General features: G+C 51.2%; 2 protein-coding genes across 3 annotated transcripts in view; one reads left to right on the top strand and one right to left on the bottom strand.

Moving 5' to 3' along the window:
- Nucleotides 1-265: 265 nt before the first annotated feature.
- CA7 (carbonic anhydrase 7) lies at nucleotides 266-9,449 on the bottom strand. The gene is made up of 7 exons (XM_081030362.1): nucleotides 9,305-9,449; nucleotides 6,602-6,799; nucleotides 3,280-3,398; nucleotides 2,381-2,476; nucleotides 2,216-2,278; nucleotides 1,524-1,679; nucleotides 266-1,025 (listed from the first exon to the last, which is right to left on the bottom strand). The coding sequence occupies exons 1-7, from the start codon at nucleotides 9,342-9,344 to the stop codon at nucleotides 903-905; spliced, it is 795 nt and encodes a 264-aa protein (XP_080886488.1). The 5' UTR covers nucleotides 9,345-9,449; the 3' UTR covers nucleotides 266-902.
- The window catches only part of NAE1 (NEDD8 activating enzyme E1 subunit 1), a 27,888-nt gene continuing 17,059 nt past the window's right edge, over nucleotides 8,824-19,652 (top strand). The window contains exon 1 of one of the 2 annotated variants that reach the window (XM_081030361.1): nucleotides 8,824-9,012. Coding sequence is in view for 1 of the 2 variants with exons in the window: in XM_081030360.1 (XP_080886486.1) it covers nucleotides 17,752-17,804 (53 nt within the window). In the remaining variant the exon portion in view is untranslated. Of the gene's footprint in view, nucleotides 9,013-17,672; nucleotides 17,805-19,652 lie in introns of those variants that run through there. The other variant, XM_081030360.1, reaches the window with a different exon arrangement.

Here is a 19,652-nt window from a genome sequence, read left to right as displayed (position 1 = left end):
TCTCTCTCACCTCTGAGCTGGCACACCTGCTCTTCCCTTGGCTTCAGACATATTCCCTTCTCCCTGCCTTGGAATACTGGCTGGAATTTAATTTCTTTACCAGACGAGGTAGCCTCCCCCTTTTCTCTGCCCCTACAGCCCTCTGTACAACCCTCACCTGCTCAGTACCCATGTCACTCCCAACATACTGTGCTTGACTCATCACCGGCTCCTCCCCCATGTTTCGAACAGAAGTTGACATAGCACAGGCACTCAATGGGTATTTGCTGCATGGATGAATACATTTATTAATCATTGCATGGATGGGCTGTCATGTAGGTAGCTTTGGTAGCTGGGTGGGGATGAGAGGAGATACTACGTAAGCTGTAGCCAGTGCCTGCCAATGGCAGCTGGTGGCTGGAGGGAGAAGGCCATGTTACCTCTAGCAGGCTGGGTGCTGATTTTAATGGCCTGGCAGTGAGGTTCGTGCATGGTGGAGGCCTGCAGAAGAGGTAATGCTGAGAGGGCAGCTCTGCCCACCTCTAATTATTGCTTGAGTCTTTCTAACAATGCCGGCTGCCTGCCCCAAAGAGCTCGGTCTCGTCCATCACAGTGTGAGCTCAGGGTGGGGTTGCTGCCACTGCCAGTGGGGAAGACAAAAGGAGGTTCCCGGGGCCTTTGGGTCTTGGAGAGCAGAGGCAGCCCCAGACTTGGACCACACTCAGCTCCTATCCTTCCTGTCCCCAGGGCAGTTGAAGATCGGGATCCCATTAAGAAGCCTCCAGGGTGGCCAAGGAACAAACCAGCTGAAGGAGGGGGTCCATAGCACCCCTAGGCAGGGAGCTTCATGTGGTTTGGTTTCTGCTGATGTGGAAGCCCTTGGGAAGATGGTGCCCTAGTGGCTGGCTGGGTAGGCAGGCAGCTTAGGCCCAGAAGGAGGCCTTGACCACACGGCCCTTTAGTGGCTGAGTCGGCCGGAAGTTGTTCACCATGTGGATCCTCTCATCATCCTCTGAGGTGAAAAGCAGGCTACGAAACTTCTCGATCTTGAGAAGGCAGAAGAGATACTCAGGGCAGAAAGGGGTGCTGTGGTCCTCTCTGATCCCAGACACATGATCTGGCATACCGCCCAGCTCGCTCTGCCTCTTCCTCCTCTCGCCCCTAGGGCTTGTCCCCAATCCTCCACTCTCATTCTTTCTTTGGGACCCCAACCTCAGTTATTTACTCACTAAAGGGCCTCTGAACCTAGACCCTGCTCCACTTAGTTCCAGTTCCAATCCCTACGAGCTAAGATTTACCAGCAAATGCAGCATTCAGATTCGAACACAGCAGGCGCGATCCCAGGACAGAGGGATCTCCCCTCCCAGCCGGTATCTAGGTCCTAAGGACTATCAATCAAGCTAACTCCCATGTAAAAATCTAACTGTTTATGAGCAAAAGATGGGACCCCTAACGGTGGGACCACAGGCTGGGAGTTGCTGGTTGGGAGAGTTACAGTGTCTGGGGTGGGCCCTCCAACCTGATGCTCCCCCTGGAGGACTCACCTGTTTTTCCGAGATGCTAATAGGCTCCCGGAGCACGATCCAGGTGACGCTCTCGCTCAATGGGGGCGTCGTCAGAGAGCCTGGGTAGGTCCAGTAGTGCCGGAGGGCAGGCAGGAGGCACTTGGGGTTGAAGCAGCAGAACTGGGCCTTGGTGCCCTGGGGCAGGGTAGGGGAACCCAGAAATCAGCATATACCTCCCACTAGGACCGGACCAGCAGCCTCCCTACCCATTTCTGTCAGCGGGAATCTAGCCTTCTCTTTGGCTCATTGATGCAAATTGTGGGCACATGTCTGTGATCCCAGATGCCATCTCCCAGCTGGGGCCGGGCCCTGTTCACCCATTTGCTTGTATGTAAAAGCTGAAGCTTCGTGACCTCTTTGGCCATCATGTCCTCTCCCGTGCCTGCAGTGGCCCTTAGTGGCATTGCCTGTCGGATGACCATTAACACATGTGACAAGCATCATATCAGCCCTATCCACACCCAGTCTGCATGCTGGGCTCTCCATGGAGCCACTGACCCTGGTGAAGAGGAGTCAGGTGCAGGATACTGCAGGCGGCTGACCTGCACCTTACATCTCAGTGAGGGTTTGCTGCCAGAATGGAAGAGTGAATGGGTGCACTTTGGGACCTACTCTCTTCTTCCCTCCCCACCAGGCTGCTCTGGGTCAGAGGTATGGACCCCTGGGCTCACCTTAAACCGAACCATGTAGAGCGCATCTGTCAGACGGTTCAGGCCGGGGTGTTCATCCCCCATCTGGCAGGGAGATAGTAGTGTGAGCCCAGCACTACTCTGTTCTGGAATTATGGGCAATACCAGACCTCCCGTACCCCTCCTTGTGCTGGGTAACCCTCTCACCTCCAAGAAGACACCAACCACAGCCAGGCCATCAGGTGCTGAGGCTGCCTCCCCAAAGGTGCTGTACTTCCTGGCATTCCAATGAACCAGGTGCAGCTACATGGGTAACAACAGGCCAGGCCAGTACTTAGCGCCTCCCAGGGACCAAGGGAGCTCAGAGCCTGGCTTGCCTCACTCCCACCAGACTCTTGGGCCCTCTGCAGGAGGGGCAGGCTGTCAAACCTCTCAGGCCTAGGTTGCTAAGTGGCCTTGGGGAGCCCCTAAAGAGCACAGAGAGCATCTACCCTGCTCTGGGCCTAACCCTTTCTTGAGCCCCAGGGGACCAAAGAGGAATCTGGCTCAGGCCCTGCCCTCCATGAACTAACCGTGAAATAGATAATGGCCATCCAGTGTGACACTCCCTGAGGAGGTGGCACCTGCAGTTGAGTCCAAAGAATAATTAGGGGTTATCAGATGGAACCCTGGGAGATAGGTATTCCAGGCAGAGAACAGTCTGTGCAAAAGCCTGGAGGTATAAAAGAGCCAGGTGTGGGCAGGGGATTCACCATCTGCAGGCCAGCACGAGGAGAGGTCAGGGGAAGATGAGGCGTGGCAAGGCCAAGGCCAGTTCGTACAGGGTCTTGAATGCTAAGCTCAGTCCTTGAGACTAGTTAGTGAGGGTGTAGTGGGATGGGACAAGCTCTTCAGAAAATTCCTTCTGGAGACCAGGACAGCAGTGGGCAGAGTGCAGGTGGAGGCCGTATGCTGGGGGTGGGTGGAGGGTGTCTCTCCAAAGGTCCCTGAGTGCCCTTCCTCACTCTCTCCAGAGCCCTACACCAGGCATCTGCAAGCCCCTGACTATCCAGTCTCCTACTCTTTCCCCAGGTAGTAAAGGGGTTCAGGTTGAGGAGGACCCTTACCTCACAGGCAAATGACCTGCCGTCCACCGTGTGCTCTGAGCCCACATTGTGCTTCTTGCCCCAGTGGAAATGGAACTGCTTGAGCCGGTAGGGCCCATCCAGGGGACCCCCAGTCATCACTGCCGGTAGAAGTGGGCATGTGACAATCAGAGTGAGACAACCCACACACAGCCCAGCAGATGGTAGTGCCAGGATCAGGGCAGTGCCCTGGAGGGGGATACACTTTTCATTTGGAAAATTGGTTGGGCTAATTGGCCTTGCGTCAGTCCCCACTCAATTCCCTAGGCCCTTAGCTGGGCCAGGGCAGAAATTCTGATAGGCTGTGGGTGGCAGAAGAGTCTGGTACCAACAGAGTATATTTCTCCATCCTCCCCACTCCTACCTCATTTCACATGGAAGGTGGGAATGTTGTTTCTCGAGCCCCCATTATCACTACCAATAGACCTCCCATGTTTGGAGTCCTGACCCAGGGTTGGCGCAGAAGGATTGTTTTGTTGAGTCCTCATATTAGCCCATGAGGGACAGAGCCTATTATTATCTCTATTTTGTAAAGGAGGAAACAGAGGCACAGAGAGGGCAAGGCATTTGCCCAGGGTCACACAGCAAGGCACTGAGCTAAAATATAAGCCTGCATTTCCTTTGTAAGTCCAGAGCCAAAGCCTCTAATCACCAGGATGTGCTGCCTCCCCAGGACTTGGTGTTGTCCAGAGGCCAGCTCCTGATGGTCCCCACTCTGGTGGCCAGGCTCAGATACCTCAAATGCCTCTCCCCCATGGCCTCTCCGGTGGGTTCCGCTAACGAGGTCTGACAATTAAGTTTGTGAACTCATCCTAGAAAAAGTGCTACATACCTCATTGCTGAATATCACTATGGTCACCTTCGAAGTACTCCCCTTGGGAAGCTATGCACTGACGCCAGCGCCTAGTCCACCCTTGAAAGCAATTTTGGAACTCTTTCTGGAATGGCCATCAGAGCTGTCGTCGTATTACGCTTGATGTCCTGAATGTCATCAAAATGTCTTCCTTTCAATATTTCCTTTATCTTCGGGTAAAGAAAGAAGTCATTGGGGGCCAGATCAGGTGAGTAGCGAGGGTGTTCCAATACGGTTATTTGTTTACTGGCTAAAAACTCCCTCACAGACAGTGTGAGCAAGATCCATGAATGGTTGGCGAAAAGTTCAGGTCGTCTAACTTTTTCATGCAGCCTTTACAGCACTTCCAAATAGTAAACTTAGTTAACTGTTTATCCAGTTGGTACAAATTCATAATGAATAATCCCTCTGATATAAAAAAAAAGGTTAGCAATATTGTTGCAACCAGTTCGCGATCTTAATTGTCAGACCTTGTATGCTGTTTTTGTAACTTTCCGACCCTGATATTCAGTGAGCTGGGGCCACACACAAGGCCTCCTGGGACTGATTGAATTTCTAGCTGAAAGGGATCTGGCAGTGGAGGGAGCTCCGGCCAGGCCTGAATGTGAGCCCACAGATCAGGTGACAACCCTAGGCTCAGAGTTCCACTAGGCCCCTTCAGGATGGGTGACCAGGGCAAGGCCTTGCCTCCTGTGGGCCTCTTGAGGAGGAGGATGACAGGGCAGTCCAGAGGCCCCTCCTTGCTTCCTTGCCTTATCTGAAAAGCAGGGCCTGAAGGCTGAACTCCCTGATACGGCCTGTGGGTGCCCACCCTGGCCCCACCTGGGACTCCAGAGTGTGGTGTCTCAGACAGTGAACTCTCTCCCTAACCCCTTGATCTTGGCTCCTTTAGCCTCCTCCTTTCGTCCTGACCGTAGAACACACTGCCATTCACTGTGCACTTGCTATGTGTTAGACACTCTGTAGCCGTCAACCCTCACAGAGACCTGGAGCAGGACTCGTTGTTACCCCTGTTGGACGATGTGGGACTGAGGCTCAGAAAGGTACCCTGTCCAAGGTGACATAGCTGGTGAATGGCAGAGCCCCAACTATCTCACTCCTGAGCACTTCTTTCCACTGGCTCCCTGCCCCCTCAGGCCTGGGCACTCTGGTACAGGAGGGAACCCTAGCCAGGCCTGAAAGTGAGCCCCTGGATCAGTGGTCCAGAGACATGACCCCTTGGGCCCTCCCCCAACAACACTGAGCTATTGATGTCTGAATTGAATCCTCAGAGCCCTCTGAAGGCTGTTTAGAAGGAACAGCTACATGAAAACTGTTCTTTTATAAACTCTCATCTAGGGTCATCAAGAGCCCCGTGTCCCTCCCCAAAGCTCTAGGTGAGAGGCTTTTCTTAGAATTCAGTACCAGGAAATACTGTATCTCTCTTCTGAGGATCTGCAGAATTTCTTCCCTTCTGCAACAGAACTATAATTGATCTTCTTTCCCTTTTTTCCTAGCCTACCAAGGAACTCAGGGCGAAGCAACTAAGATGACTCCTATCTGGCTTCCCTCCACTTCCCTGCCCTTTGATTTTTCTATTTGAAACTTAAGTTCCTTTCAGTGCTTTTATTATATGTATATGGGTGGGGGGCAGAGTTCCAGTCACTTCCTTACACAAGAAACTCTAGCAGGTTTCCTTCTTGCCCCACTCCACCCCTCACAGGCCTGGTCATAAGGATACAATCCCTTCACTGAAGAGCACCCCTGAGGTCTCTGCCTAGGAGTTTATCATGAAAGAATCTGGACTTTAATCCCAGGGCAAAGAGACCTTGGAAAGAGTGCCACAAGTTCCTGCTGGCTTCTCTCTGGCCCAAGATGGTTGGAATCTTGAGGTTGTATGTGGGCTGGAGAGAAGATTTTTGGAGCTGGACTAGGCTGGTTTGGGCTTTCCCCAGCTCATTGAGTCTCTACTTGCCCATCTTAGAGGTAGGTTCTTGAGAAGAATAAAAGAACTGCATGTGACCTTAGCAAGGGGCCTGGCACACAGGACATTTTAGCTCCTTTCTGGCTCTGCGAGGGTTGGCCAGATCCCATAGAGAGGAGGGTTTGGTCTTAGGCTACACAGCAGGTCAAGGATGGGGCACAGTGAAAACAAACCCAACCTAAAGTACTAAATGGAAGAGAAGGAAGGGAAGTAGCATTTCCTGAGCTTCTGAACATCTACTGCATGCCAGCCCTACAAACATCACTTTAGTTTTTAAATTTTTCCTCTCTACGATCCTAGGGAGCAAAATAAGGTCTTATTACTCCCATTTTACACCTAAGGAGCCTGCGGCTCAGCCCATGGCTTCAGAGCTGGTGAGAGATGGAGCCTTCCTTCCCCACTCCAGCATGCTGCCCTTCCCAAGCTTGCCCAAAACAGGGTTAGGACCCCAGGTGGAGGGCTGCCAGGGTCTTTCAGGGGCCACTTACCAGACCGATCATCGCTGTCATTGAAGTCCACCTGGACAGAGTGGCCATTGTTGGCAATGCTGAGGGACGTGCAACCCTCATAAGAAAACTTCAGTGGCTTTAGTCTGGGTGAAAACAGAACCTTGCTGGATACAATATTGATTGGTGATTGGCGGTCTCCCTGGGCAATGGGGTACAGTTTGTGCCACTGTGAGGGGCCTGTAGGTGGGGAGAGAGCAGGATTCAGGCCAGCCCAGGTCTCTGTGGGAGATGGTCGCCCTGGTATCTTTTCAGCCCCTCAGCCCCTGCTTTGGGGGATGTGTGTTCTGGAGCTCCAATCCCAGCTCTGCCACTTCCCCCCTGTTTCAGCCTCTCTTTCCTTGTCTGCGAAATGGCCTCACTAAAACTCACCACCCAGGGCTGATAGGAGGCCCAGAGAGGTAATGTATGGAAGGGAGCATAATACAGCCCCAAGCTCAGGGGCGGTCTGGGCTGTGAGTCCTCTTCAAAAGCCAGTACATGCTCAGAGAGGCCCCCAGGCATCTGAAGTCCCTGACCTGACCCTACCAGGTATCTGGTCTCTTCCTGCACCTTGGCCATGTTTGTGTTGTTGTTTGTGATTGTAATAACAAAAGCGCCCATTGTCCTGGCTTTGGCTCTGTGACATGGATTTGTTCCTCACAACCACTTTGTGAAATAGAAACCAGCTTGATCCCCATTTCACAGATGAGGGAACTAAGGGTCACTCAGGCATGGACACACACATACACTTGGGCACTGGTATAAACACAGCACGTGCATATACTGCCTCCACGTCCCCAGGCATACTCCTACAGCTCCATAGAGATTTTCATGTGTGCACACATGTGCACAGTGACCTGTACTCACTGGGCCCAGAGCAGCCAGGCAGGCCCAGCAACATGTGCACACACACACACAGACACACACACACACTCTGCCAACTCTATCTGACATATGCAAACACCCCCTGTTGCAAACCCAGGTCTGCACTAAGAGACTACAGGAAAGCACACACTCACACACACACACACACACCTGCACACACACCCACGGACGCCCACTACCTGCCTCCTAGAGGCTCCATCTACAGCGAGAGGCTCAGCATCTCCCTGGGGTACATCCTGAGACGCAGCCTATTTTTAGAGCTATTGCCGGCTGGTGCTTCTCCCTGTTTTTTGGCTTCTTAAGTTTTCCTGAGAAAATAGCAGCAGGTTCCGACAGAACTGTGTCCCCAGTAGATGACTCAGAATCGTGACCCAGACTCACTGGGTTATTTTTGAAGTCCTGTGAGAATGCCAGCACCTCTGTCCCCTGCCCTTCCCTTCCTCAGTGTCTTTGGACTTGATGATCTGGGCTGGCCGAGTGAGGGACAGCAGTAGGGTGGCCAGCCATTGGGCAGGTCCTATAGGATACTGGGGGCTCAGAGCTGGTGGCCAGGACCAGCAAGAAGGCTAGAGACAGGGGACTCTGACTCTGGGGGAAGCATCCAGAAGCTGGTTTGGAGAAGGTGCTGGGGGAAGATGATCTATGGGTTCTGTCAATCGACCCCTTCTCTGCCTCTCTCACCATCTCTGCGGATCTCTGTTGCTTTTTTTCTGAATGTATGTCTCTTTCTAGCTTTTGCATGCTCGGATCTGGGGTTTTCCCCTCCAGAAGATGCTTCTGTGTCCGTGGGGCCCCAGAGAGGGCCAGAGACACCACAGCACCTTTTTAACTCCCCCTCCCTCCACTGGCCCATTGCAACCTCTTGATGCCTAGACTGTAGTCCAGGACCCTTCTTCCTCTTCATAGAGTGACAGCGTCTCCCCAGAGAAGTGGGGATTAGGAGTGTTCCCCGCACCAGCACTTCCCCTTCCAGCAATTCCCGCCTGTCCTCCCCAAGTCTTCTCCAGGCAGCTTGGATCTTGGGTCCTCATTGCTCACCTCAGGAAAGGGGGAAACCTTTGCCCCTATCCCCACCCCAGCTTGATAAAAAACAGCCCGAGAGGGAACTGACCTGTCCCAGACCCCTAGTCAAGCCATTTGGCTCTCACTTTCTGCCTCTTTTCCCTCTTCCGCATCCTAAGGAAACTGAGGCAGAATCGAGGAGCTATTCTCCTGGTCAGATGCGGAGGCGGGCGTGGGCCATGGGCTCCCAAGCCTCACATTGGGATGTTTTCAGACACTCTGATACATGGGTGCACCCCAAATGCCCCCTTCCCTTACATACCTGCCTTCAGGTACGCTGGGACACCCGGCGGGGGAATCTCTGCCAGGGACACCGCGCCCTTGCCCACGCGGAGCCCGGCTTTCGGCAGGTCCGGGCACACACGCCGTGCGCGCTCCCCGCACAAGAACCCGCGCACAGCGCTGCGCCCCGTCTGCCCGCGTTGCCCTGGGCCACCTGCACCCCCTGCTCCAGTCCCGGATGAGTGAGTGTCTGGGTCGGGGTCCGAGAGAGCGCGGCCGTTAGGGGCTGCGCGGAGGAGGCGGCAGAGCGCAGCTGGTGGCTGGGCGGGCTGGGGCGCAGCGCGGACTTTGAGGCAGGCGCGGGGGAGTCAGGGCTCGGGCCCCGCAGATGGGCCGGGTTCCGGGGTCTGGATGGGAAGGGGGTTCCAGGTCTGGCCTGGAGGGTAGGGGACTCGCGGGTCCGGGAAACCCGGCCGGGCGCATGGGTCAGGGGCAAGTCTCAGCGGATCGCGGCCGGCCGGGGTCTGCGCCTACCGTCGTTTTGGCCGTAGCCCCAGCCGTGGTGGCCCGTCATACCGCTGCTGTCCCCGCAGCCGTGCACCTGCGGGCTGGGCTCAGTTCCGCTCGCTCCGGCTGCAGCTCCGGCCCCGCTCGCTGCTGGGGAGCAGCCTCTTAAAGCGGCGGCGGGCGGGAGGAGCAGTTCCCGGGAGACCCGCCCCCACCTCCACGCAGGACGAGAGAGGCCGGCCCTACCCGGCCCCCATCCGCAGGCCAACTGAGCCCCAAGTGGAGGTGCGGGGGGTCAGGGGATGTACACTTCTCCCCGCACCCCACTCCTGCCCAAGCCGTTCGACTCTCCCTCCTTTTCTCCAGCACGTGTGCAGGCTCTGGGACACGAGAACCCACTCCTGTTGAGGGCTGCCCGCTTTCTCCACATTCCCTCCCCTCCCCTCCCCAGGCTTGTCCCTGAGCTGTAAATCCCACCACCGGGGCCCTGGGCTCTGGGCCCTGAATCCTCGGGATTGGAGAGTCCAGTATAAACTGCAAATTGCACTGACCATCAAGTGTCCAGAAATGGAGCTTCCCTGTTTGCTGGACACTGGCAGGTGCTGGGCCGAGCTTTGGGTCCTTCCTGTCATCAAACCCTCTCAGCTTTCCTACAACATTGGGTGGTGCACAGAGTATGGGAATGAGGTCTAGAGAGGTGAAGTTACTTGCCCTAGGTCATCTAGCCAGTTTATCTCATTCCAGACACTGTGCTCTTTACCATTTCCCCTTGTTGCTGGGGGCAAGGGAGTCCTGTGGGTGTGGGCGTCTGGAAGCCCTAGTGGAGGGCAAGGGCAGGAGTGACAATCCAAACCCTAGCCCAGGAAGAGCCTTAAAGAGAAAGTAGGGAATTTGGGCAGGAATCAGTGGACATGAATAGACGGACCCACAGACACCAGCTGGCTTCCCCCCTGGGACCAAGTCTGAGGCTCTGCCTTCTGCCCTCTCATTCTCTCCATTGCTTCCTTCTTCTGTTCAGGACTCTTTGCTTGTCCCTGTGCAGCCCGTGGTTTGTCCCTCCTGTCCTTGCTTCCCCACCACCTTCCACACACCTGCTGGGAGCTCAGGCCCCCAACCCTGCACTCAACCTCAGTGTTTGCCTTGGCCCAACATTTCCCCACCCTCCAGCCCTGGTCCTTGCTGTGCCCTCCACCTGGTACATCCTTTGTCTTCTACCCACTGGCTCCAGCCAGCGGGATCTGATTCATCTGCGGATGTGGCCTTGTGTCAAAGCTAGGGCTCATTTCAGCAGGCAGTTTTGGCAAGACAAACAGATGGGTGGTAGAAGGACAGACAAATGATCCCACCCAGGGGCCTGTACCCAACAGGAGTGAAAGGGCCATTTGTAGAATGTCTGCTGGTCTGACCTTGACCAGAGGAGACTATTTTAGGCCCTGCTCTTGGCTGACCTTGTGAAGGATTCTGCCATCCTGTCTGCTTGGCTCCCCTACATCTCTGTGGCTATCACAGTCTTCCTCTCCTAGGCCCTGAACCTTAGTTCCCCAGGAAGAGTTGTGGAAATTAATTGATAACTTTCAAGGTCAGTCTGTGATTTCTCAGTCCTGCCTAGATGCCCCTCTTTGACCGAGAAGATAGAAGGGGCCATTAATATAAATCTGACCCTTGGACAGAGACAGGGGACTCATGGCAGATACAAGGTGTGATAAAAAGATATGGTAAATGTTTACGTGAAAAAATTATTACAGTAAAAGATACATTGCTATTAATCCCCCTCAAAATACTCCCCCTTGCTTCAAACACACTTATCGCATCATTTTTGCCACTTTCTGAAGCAGTTCTGGAAGTCCTCTTTCATGAGTGTTCTTCACTTCATCCTCCATCATGACAACGGTCTGTGTCACACATTGCTTTTGGTACAGCAATTTCTGTCAAATAAAAACATGATAGTGTGTCCTTGTTCACCTTATTCACTGGATCTGGCACCGTGTGACTTTTCCCCAATGTCAAAATGACTACGAAAGGTAAACGTTTTGAATCGATTCAGGACATTGAAGCAGCCACGACAGCGCAACTAAATACACTCACGAAAAAAGACTTCCAGAACTGCTTCAGAAAGTGGCAAAAACGATGGAATAAGTGTGTTTGAAGTGAGGGGGATTAATAGCAACGTGTCTTTTTTTTTTTTTTTTTAAAGATTTTATTGGGGAAGGGGAACAGGACTTGACTGGGGAATAAGTGTGTACTTCCAGGACTTTTTTCCAAGTTAAGTTGTTGTCCTTTCAATCTTAGTTGTGGAGGGTGCCGTTCAGCTTCAAGTTGTTGTCCTTTCAGTGTTAGTTGTGGAGGACGTAGCTCAGCTCCAGGTCCAGTTGCCGTTGCTAGTTGCAGGGGGCACAGCCCACCATCCCTTGTGGGAGTCGAACCAGCAACCTTGTGGTTGAGAGGACGCGCTCCAACCAACTGAGCCATCCGGGAGGCAGCTCAGCTCAAGGTGCTGTTTTCAATCTTAGTCACAGGGGGCGCAGCCCACCATCCCTCGCGGGACCGGGACTCCAGGAATTGAACTGGCAACCTTGTGGTTGAGAGCCCACTGGCCCATGTGGGAATCGAACCAGCAGCCTTCGGAGTTAGAAGCACGGAGCTCCAACTGCCTGAGCCACCGGGCCGGCCCCCGCAACGTGTCTTTTACTGTAATAATTTTTAAAATTTAAACATTCACCGTATTTTTCGATCACACCTTGTATGCAAGGGGTGGCCCCAAGACCATCGTGTGACAGAGAATGCAACATTGTCAAGGCCCCAGGTCTCCAAGACCAAGAAGATGAAGGCGTGTTTCCAAGTGAGGCCTGCAGCCTCTGTCCATCTCACAGAGGAGCCTGCTACCCTTCTCCTAGGAGAGTTGCTATACTCTCAGGGCCTGGGAATGGGCCCAAATGTGTCTACTTCATTGACCCACTTCCCCCTCACAGTGACCCAGGCCTTTTCCAAATTTATTTATAGCATTAAAAAATAGAATTGGAATTATTCATATAAATTTGCATCCAGTTTCATCTTCACAGCAGCCCTGGGGGGATTTTCACCCCATTTTACAGATGAGGAAAGCAAGGTTCAGAGAAGTTGAGTTACCGTGCACAGTGATGATCAAGCAAGGATGAAAACCCAGGGCTGTTGAGTCCCTTATTTAACATGTCTAAAATTAAGGGGAGGGAAACAATGTATTTTAAATTTGATTGTCATTTGTGTATATATGCTTTGCATATGTGTGCAAGACTCTGGAAGGAGTTAAGAGAAGCTAGGGAGAATATTTGCCTTTAAGGAAGACTCTGGGAAACCAGAAAGGTGGGGCAGGGTGAGGAACGGGGGTGGGAGGGACACTTTTTACTGCCTACTACTTTTGAAAGAATTAAAGTATATATAGTTGACCCTTGAACAAGTGGGTCCACTTAGATGCAGATATTTTTCAATAAGCACATTCAATACTGTAAATGTGTCTTCTCTTCCCTGTGATTTTCTTAGTAACGTTTTCTTTTTTCTAGTTACTTTATTGTAAGAATACAGTATATAATACATATAACATACAAAATCTGTGTTAATTGACTGTTATAGGTAAGGCTTCTGGTGAACAGTAGGCTAGTTAATAGTTAAGTTTTGGAGGAGCCAAAAGTTATTTGGGGATTTTTGACCTTGTGGGGGGGTTGGTGCCCCTGATCACCACGTTGTTCAAAGGTCAACTGTATTACCTCTTTAACAACCAAATAAAAGTTGATTCAATTCTTTCCTTCCCCATAGCCTGTCTTCAGCAATTTTCTCTGGGTGTTGGAGTGCTGGGAACTCAGGCAGGAGAGATGAGATGATGGAGTCCGCCAGTCTTAGGTGAAGCCCCAGCTGACCCCCAGCAGCCCTGCCAGGTCAACTTGGGCAAGGCGGTGCCCTCATTTAGGGGCCTCCTGTCTCAATTATGTATGGTCTTTAAAGCTGAATTGATTTCACTGCTCTGGAATTTACTCTTTGGTCTCACTGGCATCCTAGATTTCACTGTTTTTGGAGGAGGCGGGACATGGGGATGTGAGGGCTATGATGAAGAGCTGGGGAATAGGGTAAAAGCAGCTTGAACAGGCACACCTCATCCATTGAACAACCTTGACCTGATCTCACTTCCCCTCTCGAAGGTACAGTGTCTTTGCTCTGTAAGATAATGAGGGGATCATCCCTGTCCTGCCCACTTCATGGGGATCCCTGTGAGCATTGGTTGAGATAACAGATGTCCAATCCTGCGCCAACAGGCAGAATCATGCCCACTGTTCATGGTATGTTAAGCACAGGGCCAGCAGGCCAGGCTAGAAGCCCTGTGGCCTGGAGACTAAGATAGTTCCTTGTATGTAAGTGTACATATGTGTGTGTGTATGTATATATGTATATATATATATATATGTATATATGTATATATACATATATATATATATATATATATATTTAATATTTTATTGGGAAAAGGGAACAGGACTTTATTGGGGAACACTGTGTAGTTCCGGGACTTTTTCCAAGTCAAGTTGTTGTTCTTTTAATCTTAGTTGTGGAGGGCGCAGCTCAGCTCCAGGTCCAGTTGCCGTTGTTAGTTGCAGGGGGCACAGCCCACCATCCCTTGCAGGACTCGAGGAATCAAACTGGCAACCTTGTGGTTGAGAGCCCACTGGCCCATGTAGGAATCAAACCAGCAGCCTTCGGAGTTAGGAGCACTGAGCTCCAACCGCCTGAGCCACCGGGCCGGTCCAGTTCCTTGTATTTTTAAAAAACATTTCCACTGCAAGAATGTGTGGAGAATGTGTGCACACAGTGGGATGGAGTGAGCCTGGGCTGTAGAGTCAGACCTGGGACTGGCTTCCAGCATCACTGGCTGTGTGACTTGGGGCAAGTTGTTTCACCTTTATGAGCCTGTTTTCTCATCTGTAAGATGGGAAATAGAGTCTAGAGGGCTAGTAGCATGGTCAGGTGAGCTGATGCTTGAGACTTCTGGTACCAAGGATGTACTCTTCAGGCTCTACCTTTGTTCTTTCTTTCTCCTTTCCTTACCTTGTTGGGCACATTTAAAACCCCAAACATTCCTTTTATAATTATAGTAGTGGCACCTATTCATTGTAGAAAATTTGGGAAAGTCAGAAAAGCCTATAGAAGAAAATTAAAACTACTGGTCATATGACCCAAGAATTAGCAGTGTTAACATTTTAGTGACAATCCTGCCAGGCTTTTTCGATATGTATTATCAGTACTTAAAAAACTGATAATACATGTGATCAGAATCAGAATCACATGTATAGCTTTGTGACCAGGTTTTTTTCCCCCCACCTAATGCCACATGGTTAGCATTTTCCTGCTTCATCAGCCTTTGAGAACTTGACACTTAATAATTGCTCCATGCTCTAGTATATGGGTTATTTCCAGTTTTCACCATTGTAAATAGCACTGCAGTGCACAAACTTACTTATACATCTTTGTATGTGTATCTGATGATTTCCTTGGGATAAACTGCTAGAAGTGGAATTACCATTTCAGACGATGTACACATTGCCAGTAAGGTATTTAAAATGTAGAAATTATGGTGAATGTAGTTTCAGAAACGTATTCTTTCAGCCAACAAGCATTTGTTGAATACCTATTAGATGCCAAGTGCTGGGATAGGCATGGGTAATACAACTATGAATATTACAGACCCACAGCTACCTCAGGAGAGGGGTGGGGAAGACAGGCACGTCACTGGCCAATGAGCAGCATGGTGATAAGGGCTAGGATGGGCAAGGGCAGGCAGGGGGGCTAGTGGCTGAGGCCTGGGTGGGTATCCTGGGTTGTAACTCACTCTTTCTGGCTAGTTTCCCACAGATTATAAGCTCCTCCAGAGCAGAGCTAGCCCCAGATTTCCTGGGAACCCAATAATGCAGTCTTCACCAGCTGGGGCCAACCAGAATGGGTAACATAATAGACGCGAGCTGTGGTCTGGCAAGATCTGTTGGGGATGTTTATTACGAATCCCTGCACCACCTCTTACTAGCTGTGAGACTTTGGAATTTTACTCACCTTTCCAAGCCTCTGCTCTGTAGTCTATGAAATGGATTAAGCAACAGTGCCTGTTGCATTGGGTAAGCACAAATGTGCACAACACGAGGTGATACACCTCAAGGGCTTGCCCGGTCTGGGATGGGGCCTGAGAATTTGCATTTCCAAGTTCCTAGGTGATGTTGATGCTGCTGGTCCAGGACAACACTTTGAAAACCAATGGCTTAAATGGATGCAGCCGTGGTTTACTGGTCTGATACCTGATACAGCCATAGTTTCCTGGTCTGATTATCTAGCTTCCACAATAGGAAAAACTCATTCATGCGCCCTGAATTCCCAGATGGCAAGGTTTGTGTCTGATCAACCCCATAGCTCTAGCACAGGCACATTAGGGGTTGAAATGTATCCTTCAAAAAGTTGTTGAAGTCCTAACCCCCAGTACTTGTGAATATGATCTTATTTAGAAATATGGTTTTTCAAGATATGCTCAAGTTAAGATGAGGTCATTAGGTTGGGCCTTGATCCAATGTGATTGGTATCCTTATAAGAAGAGAAGGAAAGATAAAAACATAAGGGGAGAATGCCATGTGACAATGGAGGTAGTGACTGAAGCAGCTGTAAGCCAAGGATTGCCAGCAAATCACCAGAAGCTAGGGAGGAAAAGAAGGATTCTTTCCTTCAGGCTTCAGTGGGAGCATATACTGCCCACACCTTGATTTTAGACTTCTGGCTTTCAGAACTGTGAGACAAATTTCTGTAGTTTTCAGCCACTCAGTTTGTGGTACTTCATTATGGAAGTCATAAGAAGCTAATACACTGAGGTATTTTTCTTTTTAAACAGACACCACCAATGCAAACCTCTTCAAAATCAAACATTTCTTCATAGGCAATATGACTCCCTCCCGACTCCGCCACCCAAATTTGGCATGTTTTCTTTCATGCAGACCATGACTGCACCGAGCAGGAGAGGCTAAGCAGTGAACTCTCACCTGCTGCTTTCTGAGCATTCCACATTCCTTGGGCATATTTTATTATCCCTTATATTTCACTTGTTTGACTGGAGAAGGAAATGTGACAGCATAAGCACGTGATGAGCTGGCAGAGCCTCAGGCCTGTTTCCCATCCGTCGTATTTCACGGGTACTGGGTAGGGCCCAGGGAAGTCATGAAAGGGTGTGCCTGATCCAGACAGTACCCAGGGGGAACCACGCCCATCATTACTACTTCATTACTGTCAAACTGTGCCCCTTCCCCTGTTCCCACCCCAGGGTGGGGTGGGTGTGTGGATCTGTGTTCATTTTCACCTTATTTCAGGCAATTATTAACATGAGGCAGCTGGAGGGTCTGGGAGATAGAGGGGAAGGAATCCTGATCCCCCTCCCTGCTGATCTTCTGGCTTCCAGCCTCCTCTCTCTCCTGCTTCCTTAGGGGGTCACCCCTTCCTTGTCACCCATCCCTACAGGACAACCATCCTCTTCTTGAAAGTGGTTCTTTAAAGAAAGCAGAGGACTCAAATTTCCTCCTCGCTTTTGTTTTCACGGTCCTCACAACCCGGTCCCTGCTGTCTCTCAAACCTCTCCTGACCACCCCCTACCCTTCACCTAACTCCACACCACACCAAACTTCCTTTAGCGCCTCCAGCCTGCCTTGCCGTTTCTGTCTGCCAGAGGTGACACTTGTTCCTTTTGCTGTTCTTCATTGCCCACACCACATGGCACATTCCTGGAGCGGGGGAGTGGCTGGGGTTCCTCTGTGCACCTCTCAGCTCCCCAGCTCCTATCTCTATGAGAGCCACATTGTCTAGGAAGTACTTGTTTACTGTCCCTTTCCCCTCTCCGGACTCAGACAGAGACCCAGCAGCTGGAAGCAGCTAGCTTTGTGGTTTGAAACAGGCCCTCAGTGTGGGCTTGTTGCATGAGAGGATGGATGAAATGAGTGAATAATAATGATCATAATAACGAAAGTTATTCAGACAGGGTTTTTTGTAAGTGTGGCTCTGTGTATTCAAAATCTCATTTAATGCTAACAGAACCCTGGGACGGATACCCCTTTATCTCCATTGCACAGATGAATAAATGGAAGATTTGAGAGGTAAAGAGCAGATCTCACAACCAGTAAGTGGTTAAAACCCAAAGCGGCCTGATTGCAAAGCCCGAGTCCCCCACAATTACCGCACGTACAAAGTCGCCGAATGCCTCACAAACCGGGTAGTGCACGAGGGGAAGACTGGACCACCAGTCCCAGCCCTGGGTCCTGGCAGTCGCGGGATACACGTGGGCGGACCGGCGACGCGTGCGCAGTGCGGTGGCGGCGCCCCCTGCGGGCCGCGTGCAGGAGGCCGGGGCGGCGGCGGGCACTCAGTGCGCCTGCGCGCCCGTGCTGCGGGTGCTCGGCAGCGTTTCGGCTGTTCGCTCGGCGTTCGCGGCCATGGCGCAGCCGGGGAAGCTGCTCAAAGAGCAGAAATACGACCGGCAGCTGAGGTGAGACGGGGCTCACTGAGTCGGGCGGGCGGGCCGGCGGACTTCTCTGCGTCCGGGCCGGGCCTGAGCGAGCGGGTGGCGGGTCGGGCCTCCCTGAGGCCTCCCGCTGGGCCGGGCCGGGCGGTGCGGGGCTCCGGAGCCGGCACTCGGGACTCCGGCCTGGGGTTGGGGGTGCACCTTCAGGGCCAGACTCACCCCCTTTGCGGGGCGCGCCGCCCCCCACGGGGTGTGCATTTCGAGGTGCGTGGTCCCGGCGGCAGCCTTGTCACCGGGGGGGGGGGGGCTGCCGGCCCCGCCTCACTGCGCTCGGGCTGCTAGTTTTGCAGAATCGAGGGATCCGAAACTGCCCCATCCCGGCCGCGAGAGCGGCGCTGAGGGAGGGTAGGTATTGTTCTAAGCCAGCACTATCCAGTGGAAATACAATGCTAGTCTCCTGTGAGCCAGACGTGTGTCATTATGCATTTTCTAGTAGTCACGTTAAAAAGGAAAAAGGTGGAATTAGTTTTAATAATAGTTTATTTTACCCAATATGTCCAAAATATTGCCATTTCAACACGTAGTCAGTATAAAAAGTTATTAGAGTTTTTACAGTTTTGTCACACTGTCTTCGAAATCGGACGTTTTACACTTTAGGACATTTCTATTCGGACAAGCCTCATTTCTAGTTCTCAGTGGTCACATGTGGCTAATGGCTACCTTAATGGGATCTTACCTGTGAGACAGGTCCTTGGCTATTTTCTGTCCCTTGCCTTTTTTTCATTACACTCCCCAATCTTTATTGAGCATCTTCTATGTGTGTTAAGGCAGTGTAGTAACACAAATGCTTGGCTCCCCTTCTTTCTGGAGCCTCTGGGTCAGGAGGACCGGAAGTAAGGACTGGAACTCTTATTTACAGCTATAACCTAGTGCTGTATTAGGGCCTTTAGGTATTCAATTCTGAGAACAGCCTTGAAGGCAGACATTCTGTTTTATACGAGGTGTGATCAAACAAACAGTGAATGTTTAAATAAAAGATTTATTACAGTAAAAGACACACTGCTATTAATCCCCCTCAAAATATTCCCTCTTTGCGGGGCTACGATCACACTTATCCCATCATTCTTGCCACTTTCTGAAGCAATTCTGGAAGTCTTTCGTTGAATGTCTTTAGTTGTGCTGTCGTGGCTGCCTCGATGTCCTGAATCGATTCAAAACTTTTACCTTTCAGGGGTGCGCGAACTGGGTGGTGGTGGGGGACAGAAAAAATAAAACAAAACAAACAAACAAACAACAAAAAAAGTTTACCTTTCATGGTCATTTTGACTTTGGGGAAGAGCCAGAAGTTGCACAGTGCCAGATCCGGTGAATAAGGTGGGTGAGAACACACCATAATGTTTTTGTTTGACAGAAATTGCCGTATCAGAAGCGATGTGTGACATGGAGCATTGTCATGGTGGGGGATGATTTATGGCACACTTTAAAATACACCTCTCAACCGTAGCTCACACCTTACTGCTGAACAAGTTGAAACTTGTTACACACTGTTACTAAGGTTTGACTCCGCTGCTTCCCGAATTGAAGATCCCTGCCTTTCCGTTGGATGGCACTCAGCAGCAGCATTCACTGTAATTCTTGATCACAATGGGAAAGGCTCCGTGTCACACATCGCTTCTGGTATATGGCATTTTCTGTCAAAAACATTACGGAGTGTCCTCATCCACCTTATTCACCAGATGTGGCACCATGCGACTTCTGTCTCTTCCCCAAAGTCAAAATGACCATGAAAAGTAAACGTTTTGAATTGATTCAGGACATCAAAGGGAAGAGGAGTATTTTGAGGGGGGTTAATGGAAATGTCTTTTACTGTAA

Source organism: Rhinolophus hipposideros (genome assembly GCF_964194185.1).
Source record: "Rhinolophus hipposideros genome assembly, chromosome: 21".
Classification (NCBI taxonomy): Eukaryota; Metazoa; Chordata; class Mammalia; order Chiroptera; family Rhinolophidae; genus Rhinolophus; species Rhinolophus hipposideros.
Note: the sequence above shows the minus strand (reverse complement) of the source record. Positions and strands in the feature narration are given on the sequence as shown.